At 37.9% G+C, this 12,059-nt stretch overlaps 3 protein-coding genes across 4 annotated transcripts; 2 read left to right on the forward strand and 1 right to left on the reverse strand.

Moving 5' to 3' along the window:
- Nucleotides 1–171: 171 nt before the first annotated feature.
- LOC9302496 (ankyrin-3) lies at nucleotides 172–1,960 on the forward strand. Its single transcript, XM_021015550.1, has 2 exons — nucleotides 172–338; nucleotides 812–1,960. The coding sequence occupies exon 2, from the start codon at nucleotides 1,281–1,283 to the stop codon at nucleotides 1,800–1,802; it is 522 nt and encodes a 173-aa protein (XP_020871209.1). The 5' UTR covers nucleotides 172–338; nucleotides 812–1,280; the 3' UTR covers nucleotides 1,803–1,960.
- Nucleotides 1,961–2,331: 371 nt separating this feature from the next.
- LOC9300802 (probable leucine-rich repeat receptor-like protein kinase At1g35710) lies at nucleotides 2,332–5,232 on the forward strand. The gene is made up of 11 exons (XM_021015549.1): nucleotides 2,332–2,584; nucleotides 2,917–3,064; nucleotides 3,159–3,230; nucleotides 3,413–3,484; nucleotides 3,708–3,779; nucleotides 3,873–4,016; nucleotides 4,120–4,200; nucleotides 4,298–4,369; nucleotides 4,450–4,521; nucleotides 4,627–4,698; nucleotides 4,910–5,232. Exons 1-11 carry the CDS (start codon nucleotides 2,500–2,502, stop codon nucleotides 4,998–5,000), a joined length of 981 nt encoding a protein of 326 aa, XP_020871208.1. The 5' UTR covers nucleotides 2,332–2,499; the 3' UTR covers nucleotides 5,001–5,232.
- Nucleotides 5,211–8,510, reverse strand: LOC9300803 (heparanase-like protein 2). 2 transcript variants are annotated; one of them, XM_021015547.1, is made up of 10 exons: nucleotides 8,369–8,510; nucleotides 7,460–7,689; nucleotides 7,321–7,357; nucleotides 7,059–7,242; nucleotides 6,842–6,990; nucleotides 6,483–6,716; nucleotides 6,216–6,405; nucleotides 6,015–6,140; nucleotides 5,819–5,918; nucleotides 5,211–5,738 (listed from the first exon to the last, which is right to left on the reverse strand). In XM_021015547.1, the coding sequence occupies exons 2-10, from the start codon at nucleotides 7,667–7,669 to the stop codon at nucleotides 5,355–5,357; spliced, it is 1,614 nt and encodes a 537-aa protein (XP_020871206.1). In that variant the 5' UTR covers nucleotides 7,670–7,689; nucleotides 8,369–8,510; the 3' UTR covers nucleotides 5,211–5,354. The 2 variants fall into 2 exon arrangements, with proteins under 2 accessions (XP_020871206.1, XP_020871207.1); XM_021015548.1 differs by lacking the exon at nucleotides 8,369–8,510 and adding an exon at nucleotides 7,811–7,851.
- Between the last annotated feature and the right edge of the window lie 3,549 nt (nucleotides 8,511–12,059).

Genomic DNA, 12,059 nt, shown 5'->3' on the forward strand with positions numbered 1-12,059 from the left:
GTTAACCGGGAAAACTGATTTTAATAACCGGATCAATTTGAGGAAGAGATCCGGTTTTTAGAATGGGCTAGACACAGGCCTGTTAAATTGGGCCGATGTGTGGTAAGCCAGCCTTTTTATTTTATTAAGGGGTATGAGCTGGCAGATTCGACAAGAAATAGTAAACAAAACCGATATTTATCATTCTCTGTCACAGCCTTCTACGAAGAATTCGATTCTCTCCTATCTCGAGCGACGAAAAAAAACCCTACTGCGATATTCTCCGATCGATCTCTGGCGAGAAGAAATATCTTTATCTCTGAGCTTTCTTTCACCATTTCTCTGTCTCTATCTCTCTGGTACGAGCCTCTCAGACTTTTCGATTCCTTGTGTTCATAAGCATGTGTGAAAATCCTTGCGTGTCGAAATTGATCTGTCTCTTTGTCGTTTCGGATTCATCGTTGGATTTGTATGCTTTAGTTCGTCAACTTTTTCTGTGGTTTGTTCTGATTCATGTGTAATTTGGAGCTTGCTTGATTGGTGATCGATGATTCAAGTTTGTACTCGTTAGTTCCCTTGATTCGATTGATCTTGTCTTGTGGTGAGGGTTTTGTTTCTGATTCCATTGACTAGTTTCTTGAGTTGTCCTTACCTGGGATTTGATGGCCAATTTTACACACGAGCTGAATTGTTGTGTGAGTGATAATTGTGGTTTTGTGATTATTTATATGACAGAGAGATTTATAGCTTTCTTCTTGTTGGGGCATTTACTGTTTTTGTTGTGTGTTCATCTGTTTTTTCACTAATTTGGTTTTCTTCTTTTTTTTGGCAGATTTGGTAAAATCACACTTCTATAAGGCTGAAATTTGGGGTTTTCTCAGTCTCGATGTGGTCGTGCTCCGTTAGGATTCTTCACAATCATTAGGCTTGTATTTCTCTCAAAGTGATGCTCATTTTCTCTTCCCTGTCTATGGCTTTATCTGTGATCCTTCAAAAGCTTAGTGTCTTCGGCCCTGGTTTGAATCCTTCTTTCCCTTACTGCATCGCCAATCACTCTGTTGCCTCCCGTTAATTGAGTTGCTCTCTTTCAACTGAATTACATAAGTCTGCTTCCTTTGCTGTCTAGTCTGGATATTCTTTCAAATCCCTAACCAGAAGTAGTACCTTCTCTAGACATTCTTGGCTTGAGTTCTTGAGTAAGTCTTGTTTGATTAGTTTCTACCCGAGTCTCTTAGTCCTACACAGATCCCGATCCTACTTCGTCAAAGCTATTTCTTGTTTAGCTGAAGCTCAGACCCAGAATGCTCCAAGAACCCCCGGTTGCATTCTCGCTCCGGCGTAACTCATTTAGACGCCGATCCCCCAGATCAAATGTTGATGACAGAGGCTGGTCTCCACTCCACATCAAAGCCCGAAAAGGCGATCTGAAATCCGTTACACAGCTTCTCGACCAAGGAATGGATGTGAACGCTCTAGCATGGGGACCCAAATCAAAAGGAGTGAGTGCCCTTCACCTTGCAGCAGAGGGAGGTCACATAGAAGTCATGGATTTACTCCTCGAACGTGGGGCCAACATCGATGCCAGAACATGGGGCTCGTGCGGGTGGACCCCTCTCCACGCTGCAGCCAAAGAGCGGAAGAGAGAAGCGGTGAAATTTCTGGTGGAGAACGGTGCATTCTTGGCAGATGATATAACTGATACAAGGTTTAATCCGCCGGTGCATTACTGTCACGGACTTGAATGGGCGTACGAGGAAATGAAGAAACTTAACAGCGAGTCTTCTTCATCTGGTGGAGACACATCTTCCAGTTCTGAGAACTGAACTTCTTCTTGTTTCTCCGTGTGTTTAGTTTTTCTCAAGTTGAGACACTTATCAGAAACATTATCGTTGGTGTTTGATCTTATGGCTATGTGAAACTTTGAAACTGCGGGTTTGTCATATATTAATGTAATCTTCAGTGTGTTATTTTGCAACTCTTAGTTTTGAGAACCTATCCGACTTTGATTTTAAGGCTTTGTTTTGGTTAACCGGTTCTGGACCAACCAATTATGAGATAACCCAGTTTTGATCTCATCTGAATCACTGAGGCTAATAATTAACAGTTACCTATTCCGGTAAACCAAATGTGAAGCAATTTAAATCGAGTATTTATGTTCAAATAGTGATTAACATAATTAGCATGGATATAATATAGCAAAAATATCTAGATTGTGAGCCTAAAGCGAAGTTTTGTTCTTAATTGACAAAGCACCATATGTTTCAAATCATTGTCATTTGTGTTTTAGGACATACATGTTTAACTAACTGGGGAATGTAAACAATTTGACACAAATGGATTTGATCCACAAGAAGAAAACATCCGGGTCGTTACCAAACCCGTCGGTGAGAAGCGGGTTTGGATACACGTATTCGGTTTACGAATCTCAGGAAGCAGAGAAAATAAAAATGACTTTTTTAATTTCGCTCACCTCTTAGATCCCGTTTGTTCTCTTTCACTTTGGCTGTTCAAGCAAAAACCATGGCTTCTCGCTGTGAGCTACTTCTGATCTGCATCTTCTCTATCTTGTTTGCTTTTGCTCACTCCAAGACATTGAAGCGAGATGGTAAGTTGAAGTTCCACCATCTGGTTTTGTGTTTATGGATCGATCCTCCATTGATTGATAGCTCTTTAACAGATTTGGTCGATACCCATTATCCAGATTCGTCTTATCGCTTATCAATTTTCATGATATAGCACGCAAGTTGGAATCTTTTTGCTTTCTCTCTTTCTAATCTGAGCTGAAATTTAGAGATTATAATTATGTGTGAACAATGATTGGATCTGATACTATTTGTTATAGTCTCAATGGTTTGGTTCTATCTCTGCATCATCTACTACCGTATCTTTTGAAATCAGGTTTCCTCAAAGTTAATATGTGTTTCATCTTGTGTACAGTGAAAGCTTTGAATGAAATTAAAGCCTCTTTGGGATGGAGAGTGGTGTATTCATGGGTTGGTGACGATCCTTGTGGAGATGGAGACCTTCCACCTTGGTCTGGTGTCACCTGTTCTACACAAGGAGACTATAGAGTTGTCACTGAATTGTAAGTTGTAGTTTCTTCTGACTTCTCTTTGTTTCTTTTTCATCAACCTGATTTGCTTGACTGAACTAATTTACTTGAGCTTTTTGATTTGCAGAGAAGTTTATGCGGTTTCGATTGTTGGACCTTTCCCCATTGCAGTAACAAACCTTTTGGATTTGACTAGACTGTAAGTTACTTTCTAAAGTTTTTTTATTTGTCACATTAGGTAGATTTATTGCAAGAACTCTTTGAATATCTTTTTGCAAACAAGATTATTGTAGTAAAATACGAAGAGCTGTTAATTCTTTAGAGCTATGCTGTTCTGAGATGGTTAAATTAAAATTGGATTTGGTTTCTTTGATATTTCAGGGATCTACATAACAACAAGTTGACTGGTCCAATCCCTCCCCAAATTGGGCGACTGAAACGCCTGAAAGTACTGTATGTTCCTTGTGCTCTTACAAAGAAGATTGTTGATTTACTGTGTATTTTGTTTTTATGTCAGTTTATTGTTCTGAGACCAAACTCAGGATAGTATCCAATTTTCTTCAGAAACACAGATTTGAACTAAGAAGTTATGTGAGAGGAGTGTGGTTTGTATCATTATATCATGCCAATGCTTCCAAATACTTCATATAAACATTTTCTCTGTTGTTACTATTAGAAACCTGAGGTGGAATAAGCTACAAGATGTGATTCCTCCCGAGATTGGGGAGCTGAAGAGACTAACCCATTTGTGAGTACCTTGTTTCTTGTTTTAGCTTCTGATGATTCTCCAATTGGGTCCAAATGAAATCATGATTCTTTTCCTTCTTTTTTTATGTTTAAGGTACTTGAGCTTCAATAGCTTCAAAGGGGAAATTCCCAAGGAACTGGCTGCTCTTCCCGAGCTTCGGTATCTATATCTTCAAGAAAACCGTCTCATTGGTAGAATTCCTGCAGAACTGGGGACGCTGCAAAACCTTCGCCACCTGTAAACACCAATAGCCATTTTCTATGTACAGTTTGGGTCTTTATCATTACTCTCCATTGATTTTACTGAGATCAGGTTTGGTTTGTGTCCCATTATTTTTCAGAGATGTTGGCAACAACCATTTGGTGGGAACTATACGGGAGCTCATCCGTTTTGATGGAAGTTTCCCAGCTCTTCGCAACTTGTAAGCATCCCTTTGAATTTTCCCTTTGCTTCTCTCTTCCATTTGATATATTCGATTATGTACTACACTTTCTCTTTTTAAAATCTCGAATCATTAGGTACTTGAATAATAACTATTTGAGTGGAGGGATCCCTGCTCAGCTGTCAAATCTTACAAACTTAGAGATTGTGTAAGCATTCTACATTCTCCATGTCATCTGCAACAAACTATATCGCTAGATCTCTGATCTCTGTTTGATTGGTTTTGCAGTTACCTGTCTTACAACAAATTTATCGGAAACATTCCTTTTGCCATTGCTCATATTCCTAAACTGACATACCTGTAAGTCTTTGTGTTAGATCGCTGATCTTTCTCCTTGTCCCTGATTTGCTTACTATCTAAAAGAAAATATGCATTCTAATGGGATCATGATGTTGATGAAACCAGGTACCTTGATCACAACCAATTTACCGGGAGAATCCCAGACGCATTCTACAAGCACCCATTCCTCAAAGAAATGTGAGTTCTCACCCAATTTTTGAACCATAGATCAAAGCTTTGACTCAGACAAAACAGCGAAACGATCGAGTATAAGAATTTGAACAATGTGATCTATTATGCGCGAAATCCATTTGGATGAGTTTATGATGACTGGTTTGGCAGAAAAGTTGAAGGTTTTCTTTCTTCATTCTCCACTCTGACGATAAGGAGTTCTGTTTCTATTTTGCAGGTACATTGAAGGCAACATGTTCAAGTCAGGCGTGAACCCTATTGGTACCCACAAAGTTCTAGAAGTTTCTGATGCCGATTTTGCTGTGTGACCGGATAGAAGATTCTAGAGGTTCTCGAGAAAACGTCTCAGAACTACCTAGAAATGGTTCCACTATAGTCCTTCACTATTATTATTTTTTGTATGGTCTATCGATTTGCAAATGAAAAAAAAAAGCATAAGACTACAAGTTTTCATCTTCATATTGTATATTTAGACACATTCCACTAATCTATATTTCTCCTTAATCAAATGATTATACTACTGAAAGTAAAAAAGATATATTTAGATTGGAATAAACCACTTCCAGTATACAATAGTATGTGTTACATAGATAATATATACAATTGCCAAGAAATTTACGGTCTGTTCTTCAATGTTTGATTTTCACCAATAACCATCCTCTTCAAGAACAAGCAGGAGCATCGAAGGTAGGCAACACAATAAAAGAGATTGACAGCGGATTGATATAAACCGGAGATTTCACACCATGACGGGCTGGCTCAAGTTTTGGGATATCTCCGGTGGCCGTGGGTACCAAAGGGTTACCATTCAAGAGCATTATCTTGCTATGCAAGTCACCGTGTTTCGGACTCAAGTGATACTCTTCTCTGTTCAAATATCCATCCGAAGCTTTGTTTCCGACCCAAGAAACCTTGCTCTTGAGTGTTTCCAGAAAAGATTTCCTCTTCATCGTATCTGCTTGCAAAACAACATTCACGCCATTGCTGACTGCGACCGTAAACGTCGTGTTCTTACTCAGATTGATCAGAAGAATCGTTATACCCGCCTAAGATGATAGATTCCACTGTTACAAACCGAAACTAGAGGATGATTTAAAGACAGAAAGATAGAGAGATATACACCCACTCTTCTTTTGGAGCAATGAACGTAAGCTCGTAGATACTCCGAGGCAGTTGTCTGAACGCCGAGAACGCCTTTACCCATCAAACGATGCCAAAGAAGCGCGCTGGTCAGATTGTTCGAGATCAAGAAGTTTATGTTATGACTCGCCTATAGTTATCATGATGGTTTAGGATTTACAGTTTATAGTTTATGAACTTGCCTGTAGTAATCTGGATTGGGAACAAACGTTTCCTTTTCGAGCAGACCGTAGAAACCTCCAACCAAAGCTTGTCTGCAGTATACTTTGGTGTTATGCTTCGACGAAATACCGAGCTGGTCTAAGTACCTTAGGAAAAGAGTTCCATGTTTTTCGATTATAGAACCGAGCAAAGATAAAATGTGGAATTTGATTCTGTCTTACCAGAAACTGTTAATGAATGTCTCGGAAACCTGACGGCCACCGCTGTTAAAGGCTCCACCAGCTTCTCCAACCCAAGCAGCAGCCCAAGGTCCATGTTCTTGAATTGTTCGGTTTACATTGGCAAATGTTCCTGAAATTCCGCTCAAGTAATTTGGATCTAGTATCCTATTCACTAGCATAGGATCATTCCCTGCAACACTCAATTCATAATTGTTTAGGAATGATACAAAGAGAGTCTCTGATTGATTTATTTTGCATATGCAGCACCTGGACCAAGATTGTATATATGATGAGTCAGGACATCAAGAACACCGGGTCCAGAGAGCCGAAGAAGCTCCGAGTACCATTTTTCTTCAAAGAATCCACCTGGAGCTACAACCAAAGGCTTGGTCCGAGAATTCTTGTAAACGTTATTGATTACATCTTTCAGTAGAATCAAGTCTTTCCCATAGAGCTCTACACTCACGCTTGCCCAAATCCCGCTTCCACTAAGCTCGTTACCTAGTCAAGAACAAGAAAGAAACAAATCTTGTGTTATAGTTCTATATCGGAAGTATAAAAGGACCAACACTAATATATGAGAAACAAACATGGGCCAATCAAAAGAGAGATATAGTTGTATATACCTAACTCCCACGAGTCTATAGCATAACCCTTTGAGACTGTGTAGTTCATGAAATCCTGAGTGTTGGTATGATCCCAGTCTCCTCCCCACGCAGTTCCGTTGAGTTTATCTCTCCCATGCAACGCGTTCAAACCGAAAGTCACGATAGCTCTGCAGAATTAGAGTTAAGTCAATGTGGATTATGCTCTGCATAGAACCATACTGAGGTATATACTTACCCGGTTGCATGAAAGAAACGGTTAAGTTCGTCCCAGCGTTTCATATACAAACATCCTTTAGAGAATCCGAACAATCCATCGTCTGTCTTCTCAAACTGAGTGCAAGGAGTCTTCAAGTCTCCTACGTCGTAGATCACTTGATCTTGCAAGGAACCACCTATTCTTATCCTCAACGTCCTAAAAGCTAACAACAATCAAAATATTTCAGCAAAAAAAAGTCTATGAGAATAGAATATTTCGGTTTGTGATAGATGTCACAAACCTTGAATAGCTTTAGCAAGAAGAGGAGAAGATAAGTTCTGAATCATTCAAAAGATTAAAGAAAAACGAGAGTTTTTTTTTAGGCATAACTAAGATGAAGTAATTAAGGGTCAAATTAAGCTCAAAGTTGTTTAATATACCAAATTAATGAGAGAAGCGTAACCCCAAGGACACTGATCATAGTTACATTTTTCAGGTGGCCACCAATCAAGCGTTGCGCAGACAAAGTTCTCATCGGTCTCAGCGATTCCATGTGCACCGTCTATAACCAAGGTGGTTCGTTCCATGTTGCTGCCAAAAGTAACAGGAAGTAGAAACAGAGAAATCAAGAACACAACCTTAAAGCCCATTTTGGTTTTGATTGGTTGATCTGTAAGAAAGAAAAATAAAAGAAAAGTGAACTTTTAGAGGGATCAAGATTCCAGTAAAATATCAAGAAGATGGAAAATATAATTCAGAAAAATACAGAAGAGGAAAAGAAGAACTCAAACCTGCTTATCTGAACAAGCAGATGATGATTACAGACAGAAACAGAAACCAGAACTTAATTATTGTTTAAGAAAAATTCTTTAGAGGTTTAATTTCTAAAATATATATCTTAGAAAATTATTTCAAATTTTGAGTTGAAAAGTTAACCATATCATATGTTTTGTTATTATATGTCATTTGATACTTTCGTGAATTTGCAATATAGAAATTCTAATATTTTTGGTGTACGTAATTCAACAATTAGCCGATACTTAATTTGATTAGATTAGTGGTGTGGTGTCAGAGAGGCAAGAGCATTAGTTGACTTTTTGGGTGATTTATAATCATTAATTTTTACTTCGCGCAAGACAACGGGATGGATGCCAACTGGTAAGAATAGCCTTGGTCTGGAGTTGAAATCGTCTCAGAAGACATCAAAGTCCACCGGGTAATTATTTCTAATTCTTAATTCTTTAAATCGGTTTCCATCATGAAGCAAAATATTAATAATCTATGTTTCTCGAAGAGATGATATGAAAATCTGACTTGAGAGAAAAAAGCAGAATCAAAATAAAACTGACCTCAGAATCCAGCAGAATCCATGGACTGAAGTAAGAAATCGGGACTTTTGATTAGTTTGAACTTTGAAGAGTAGCTGGATCTCAAAACAGAGCAGAGAGGTCTTTGTTCTTGGCGTTGACAACACTTCATCAAAGTCTCTTTTAAGTTGCATAAAGCGTGCGTGCTTAATCTAGTTAAAACGTTTTTACCAAACCGAATCTATAGGCTCTATCTTATACAACACCTTAACTAGGTAATGTCCTAATCTTCTAATAGACACACTGATATGGATCTATGATCATGATTTGGAGCGTTGTTATTTTCTCTGTTTTTGATCTTTTCATTATACATACATACATACCATTACATGTGATGACATGAAACATTTACATGTTAAATTCAAACATAAACTATGACTGTTTGCCAATTTCGTCTACAAAACTTATATTTGTCTATTCTTGTCACATTTTTTTTTTTGTTAATTGAAAAGCATGAGAAAGCACATGTTACAAAAGCCTATAGGCTATAAGGCCTCATCAGCTCAGTAGCCCAAACACACATTTAAGAGAATTAATTGGCCCATGAATAATACAATTAAGTAGTACCCATCTTGATATTTTATTGTGCTCCGTCTCGTTAATGAAATATTTTTTGTTTTGCCAATGAACATCTTTAGATTCTTCTTTTCGTAATTTATTTGAATAAGATAAGATCAAGGTGTTGACCCACGAACAAAAAATATATGAATTTGTTACTACAAGAAAATGATTATAAATATAGATAATGTGGCCGTCGAAAAAGATAATCGTGATTTTGTTTTGAAATTGCTGGTTGAGGTTGTACCAAACCGAGATGTAAAGGCTTCATCCGAGGATAAGAATCGGATCCTTGAAAAGCTATGTCATACTCATACATATGATGTCACAAAGTTAAGTCCGTCTATGTAAAAAAGTTAGTTAGAAAATTGTTATTATTTTTCTTTTTTTTTTCGCCATTGTTTCTTTTTTTTCTGTTAAAGAAAATTTGTGTATTTTGTGATTTAGCCAAAGTATCCGCCGAGCGATTCGAATTCCTTGTATCATAATATACTTTTGAGATTTAATAGTGATTTAAGTGTTATAAATCACATATTGGATGGACTCCATAACCGTGGGCCTAATCCATATCCTAGAAGGCCCATGTCCATGTTCTTGAAGATTCTCCTTATGACGGCCTATATTGTACTTAGTGGGCTTTTGGGCTTTAGGGTTTACTAGCCCAATGGAGATTTGTCTCCCCTCATCATGTATATATATGTATCGAAACCTCATTCATTAATTAATAGAACAACAAGTTTTACAACACGTTATCAGCACGAGTTTGCTCTTAACAACCCTAACCCTAAAAATCGCGGTACTGTTCACGCCGACACTGTTCATCGCCGACACTATTCATCGCGGCACAGTTCATCGCCGACACTGTTCATCGCCGACACTATTCATCGCGGCACAGTTCATCGCCGACACTGTTCATCGCGGCACAGTTCATCGCCGACACTGTTCATCGCGGCACTGTTCATCGCGACACTGTTCATCACGGTACTGTTCATCGTGGTACTGTTTGCGGTTCGTTGCAGCAGCGTGAGTTACCGAGGTCTTTAGCTCCCGGTTCTAGTCCATACAACCCCATAAGGTGAAAGGTAACATCAAAACCCTAAAGCTAAAGAACCAACAATTGAACTTGAAAGTTAAGCAAAGAGAAACCCTAAAACGAATGATGATTGATTAAGTGATTGCTTTGCTTGTATGATTCGATTGCTTGCTTGATCCGATTGCTTGTTTGCTCGATTGTTTGACTCGTTTAGGTTGCTTGAAAAAGTTGATTATCGCTTAAGCTAAACTCGCCTAAGTTGCTAGAGAAGTTTTAATTATCTAAACCTAAAACTCGCAAATCGAAAATACCTAAAATATGGCCGAAACTTTAAAAAGCCTAAAACCCTAAAACTAAATCAGAACTAATCCGAAAATTCTATAAGTATAAATCGGCTTGCTTGAGGTTGTTTAGGTTGTTAGATTGATTGTTTCTTGATTACATGCATAAGTTGTTAGAAACCCTAAAACTAAAATCGCATGAACCCTAGAAAAACTTAGAAAAGATAATCCTAAAAGAAAATCTTAAAACCCTAAATCTTAGGGATAATAGGAAATCTTAACAACCCTAAATCCTAAATAAAATAGGGAATCTTAAAATCCTCAATAAAATAGGAAACTTTAAAATCCTAATAGAAAGCATGAAAACCTAAATAAAATCCTAAATCCTATTGTACTCTAAATCCTAATTAAATTAGGAAATTCATAAATCCTATTCAAGATAGGAAAACCTTAAGAAATAGAAAAATTTCTAAATCCTAATCAAAAAGAAAATCTTAAAAAAAAAAAAAAAAAAAAATCTTAAATCCTAAGTGAAATAGGAAAACCCTAATCCTAAGCAAAAGAGGAAATTTAATCCTAAAAGGAAAAGGGAAAGTTAATTCTAAAGAAAAAAGGAAAAGTCAAATCCCTAAGTAAATCGATTCATGGTTCGGTCTCAAATACCGCATGACACTAACGATTACATGATTTTGACTCAAAACTTTTCCTTGTAGATGTTGAATTACAACTTGTACTTTACTGCCCTAAATCTCTTAGGAGATAATTATTTTAAAATGGGCAATGGATACTAAGATTATCCTAAAGTCAAAAGGACTTGGTGAATGTATCTAATAAGGCAAGAATGCCAAGAGAGAAAGATAGATACAAGGCAATATTAGCCACCATCTTATTGATAGTCTCATAATCCAGGACTATAAGTCCGTGGATGAGTCTATTGCTAGATGAGCAAAATAATGACTTACAGATAAAAACAGTGAATTACGACCTCATAGATTAACCCCATTACCTAATGCCAATAAGGCCGCAGAGGATAAGAAAGAATCCAAAGAATCTAACCACGTCCAAAGTGATAGACCACACGGCCGTGACCGTGGTGGATGGAAAGGACGTGGTTGTGGCCACTATAACTCATCCGGCCGTGGGAACCACTATAACCGTGGATGTAGACCCAATTCCGGCCGTGGTCGAGGGCGAGGACGATGTGGTATTTCCAAACCACAACACTCGACCAAATGAGTATGCCATAGATGTGGTATTGAAAGGACGTGGTTGTGGCCACTATAACTCATCCGGCCGTGGGAACCACTTTAACCGTGGATGTAGACCCAATTCCGGCCGTGGTCGAGGGCGAGGACGATGTGGTATTTCCAAACCACAACACTCGACCAAATGAGTATGCCGTAGATATGGAATGGGAAACCATTGGGCTAAGATATGTAGGACTTCCAATCATCGTTGTGACCTCTATCAAGAGAGTGTAAAAGGGAAGAATCCTAAAGCCCATTTGGTATATAAAGATGGTGAACATGATCAAGATGATCTAATAGAGTATGAAACTTCTGATTGCATAAAAGAATCAAGTTGATAAATCTTACTTCGACATCAAAACCTCTATGTTTTTCTTTGCATTTTATGTGTTCATTGATTGTTATTTGCTTGAATTTATTTTATATTATTTTATGTTTAGAACATGATTCTTGTCCATATAAGAAATGGCCGAGGACAAGAACATAATTGTGGTGGATAGTGGATCGAGCCACACAATTTTAAAAAGACAAAAGATACTTTATAAATCTAACAT

Source organism: Arabidopsis lyrata (genome assembly GCF_000004255.2).
Source record: "Arabidopsis lyrata subsp. lyrata unplaced genomic scaffold ARALYscaffold_8, whole genome shotgun sequence".
Taxonomy (NCBI): domain Eukaryota; kingdom Viridiplantae; phylum Streptophyta; class Magnoliopsida; order Brassicales; family Brassicaceae; genus Arabidopsis; species Arabidopsis lyrata.